Source organism: Pollachius pollachius (assembly GCF_949987615.1).
Source record: "Pollachius pollachius genome assembly, chromosome: 19".
Lineage (NCBI taxonomy): Eukaryota > Metazoa > Chordata > Actinopteri > Gadiformes > Gadidae > Pollachius > Pollachius pollachius.
The window spans coordinates 896,368-899,776 of NC_136952.1; the positions used below are offsets into that span (position 1 = coordinate 896,368).

The 3,409-nt window shown below is 57.8% G+C and overlaps 1 protein-coding gene across 1 annotated transcript; it reads right to left on the bottom strand.

The window, feature by feature from the left end:
• Positions 1-233: 233 nt before the first annotated feature.
• Positions 234-2,692, bottom strand: gpr142 (G protein-coupled receptor 142; the record flags this gene model as incomplete). The annotated part of the gene is made up of 2 exons (XM_079757308.1): positions 234-1,231; positions 2,554-2,692. The coding sequence occupies 2 exons, from the start codon at positions 2,690-2,692 to the stop codon at positions 234-236; spliced, it is 1,137 nt and encodes a 378-aa protein (XP_079613434.1).
• Positions 2,693-3,409: the final 717 nt, after the last annotated feature.

Here is a 3,409-nt window from a genome sequence, read left to right on the forward strand (position 1 = left end):
AATAACAGCTCCAGGCTGCTGGGTGGAGTTCAAAGGAGCCCTGAAGCTGATTGGCTGCCGACCGTGGAGCAGGGAGGGGCGGGGCTCCAGGGGCCCCTGGCCGTGGGACGATGGCTCCTGCAGATGGAGAGCAGAAGTAACAAAACATGTGTGTTTGGGATCGCGTCCGGGTCAGAGGTCGGAGGGATGGAGGGTTAAGGGGGGGGGGGGGGGGGGGGGGGGGGTCTACAGGGTCACACGACATGGCTGGCCCCTTGGAGGGACATCTGTCCGCCGCCGTCCCGCTGGGACCGCTTGTACTTCCCGCTGCAGAGCGAGGAGACGGAGGCATGGGCGGGGGCCGGCTGGCGACGGAGGGCCCCCCGCTGGCAGCGGGGGCCAGGGCCCCAGGGCAGCAGCAGAACGGCGCGCACGGTCTCGCGGAACGGCCGTGAGACGAAGCAGTACAGGAAGAAGTTGACGGCGGTGTTCAGCATGGCCAGCATGTTGCTGAGGTCGTAGGCCAGGTGCACGCGCCAGTCCAGGTGCACCGAGGAGCCGTACAGGTGGTAGATGACCACGGCGGTGCGCGGTGCCCACAGCACGCTGAACGCCGACGTGATGGCCAGCAGCATGGCCGTGGTCTTCCCCAGGCGCCGCTGCCGCCTCCGCTGGGGGCCCGCGTCCTCCTGGCAGCCCCCGCCGGCCGGCTCCGGCCGGGGGCCCTGCTGCCGCCGGTGGCTGGCCCTCAGCGTGCGGACGATCAGCGAGTTGAGCACCAGGAAGATGCTGCAGGGCAGGAAGTAGATGAGCACCACGTGCGTCCAGATGAGCGCTGCGTCCAGCGCCGAGGGGGCCCGGCTGCTGCGCCACACGTCGGACCACCAGAAGAACGGCACGCCGGACGCCAGCGAGAGCGCCAGCACGGCGGCGATGATGCGGCGGGCGCGCTCCGGGTAGCTGATCTGGCGGTGGAGCAGCGGGTGGCACAGCGCCACGTAGCGGTCCACCGTCAGCGGCACGGTGGACCAGATGGAGGCGTGGTTGGCGGCGAACTCGGCGGCGCTGACGGCCTGCAGCAGCAGCGCCGGGACCTCGCGGTGAAACACCGCCGTCTCCAGCAGGAAGCCCACGAAGATGATGAAGAGCTGCGTGAGGATGTCGGAGCCCGTCACCGCCAGCAGGTAGTAGTAGAGGGTCTTCTGGGTGCGGCAGGCCAGGCGCGACAGCACCACCGCCGTCAGGATGTTCACTGAGGACACAAACACAGGGAGAGGCAGAGAGAGTCAGGGAGAGGAGGCAGGGAGGCAGAGAGAGGAGGCAGAGAGGCAGAGAGAGGAGGCAGAGAGTCAGAGAGAGGAGGCAGAGAGAGGAGGCAGAGAGAGGAGGCAGAGAGGCAGAGAGAGGAGGCAGAGAGTCAGAGAGAGGAGGCAGAGAGAGGAGGCAGAGAGAGGAGGCAGAGAGAGGAGGCAGAGGGTCAGAGAGAGGAGGCAGAGGGTCAGAGAGAGTCAGAGAGAGGAGTCATGGTTCAACGTTGTGGTTCGAGACGTCCTCCTGTGAGGCGGCTCTGTGTGAGAACCGCTCTAGGATTTAAAGGGTTGATTGTTGGTCTGTCCTACCGCACGACTTAGATGTCCTTTTTATTTTAGTACTCTTTACAGCAGGATGTTGTAAAGAAGCTATTTCAGGAATGCAGCTGAGTAAGATTTCTCCTTCTTCTCCTTCTTCTCCTTCTTCTCCTTCTTCTTCTTCTTCTTCTTCTTCTTCTTCTTCTTCTTCTTCCTCTTCTTCTCCTTCTTCTTCTTCTTCTTCCTCTTCTTCTCCGTTCCTCACCGCTGTCGTCTCTGTCCCTGGAGCCCTTCTCCTGCCCTCCCTCAGAGATGATGGAGGGCAGTAACCCCTAATGAATCCCTGCGGTCCCCAGTAACCCCTAATGAATCTCTGCGGTCCCCAGTAACCCCTAATGAATCTCTGCGGTCCCCAGTAACCCCTAATGAATCTCTGCGGTCCCCAGTAACCCCTAATGAATCTCTGCGGTCTTCCTGGAGGGGCGGTCGCTGCACGGTGTTCGATACGTGATGTGAAGCCCTGCTCCCTCCGGCCCCCCCCCCCCCAGGCCCCCCTGGGACAGGCCCCTCCTGCCCTCGGGCCCTGCCCCCCCACCCTTGTGCTCCGGGCCCCGGCCCTTCCTGCCAGCATCAGCAGCTTAGAACCGCTCTGGGAATGGATGAATGGATAGATGGTTAGATGAATTAATGGATGGATGGATGGATGGATGAATGGATGGATGAATGAATGAATGGATAGAAGGATTATCAGATGGATGCATGCATGCATGTACATTATGCTGGATGGATGGAAGGTGGATTGGACAGATACTAGATAGACAGGCAGGTAGATGGATGGATGTGAAGTGATAGAGTTGGGGATGGAAGTGAATGCATCGGCAAATCAACTCAAAGAGACTTCGACAAAAACACGTCCAGAAACAGCCCTGTGTGAAGGACGATGACGAGGGCTGTTCAGGTGTCAAAGTTACGGTCAGATCCCATGCAAACCCAGAGCGCAGCGTACCTGGTACCCCCACGCAGAGCAGGGCGCTGTAGTACACCACGGGGATGAGGCCCAGGACGCACTTGGACCTCTTCAGCTCCTCCGGCCCGGTGGGCGGGGCCAGCTGGGCCGCCGACGTCACGTTGGGCCAGTCGATCATGCCTCGCCTCGCGTTGTGGCCTGGGGGATCCAGAGAGACAAAGGGTGGAGACGGTCGAACAGTGTCAACTCTGGGTGGGGCATTTAAAGGGATGCTATGCAATGACCCGCTAATGGACGGAGTTAGATTCCGGGGGGGTCGTCGCTGTCGTCACGAAGAGCGAGAAACAAAACCTGCTAAGCATAGCAACTGTCTTCTTCAAGCCTGTAAATGCACACATTGATTTATTTGTTGTTCTACGAGTACAAACTACATCGATTCTTCACTTTACTAATATTATCAATTTGACGTCATGCCCCTGCATTGTATATTTCTTCCAGGTCAGCACAGAGGAAATCCGAAACTTCGTCGTTTCACATCGTGAAAAAGTGACAGTCGAGCTTCACCAAAAACCGTTTACTACCAACGTAAAGTTGGTAGTAAAGAAAACATACAAACTAAACCTGGAAAACCAAATCTATAAAGTAAAATAATTAGTAGTAGCAGAATACGTCTCTTTGTGTATTAACTAAAAAACTATGAGGTAATAGAAATAGGAGTAGCAGAAGAGGTATTTTTGTATATCATATTTGTTTTGGTGTAGTTGTGAGCCCATAAAAGCAGTTGGCGCATGTTGACCGAACTCTGATGGGGCTCTTCATGCAGAACTCCTCTGTCAGAGGGCTCTGGATTCTCCACGCCGCCCGCCTCAGCCAATGGGATATGAGTCTCATTACG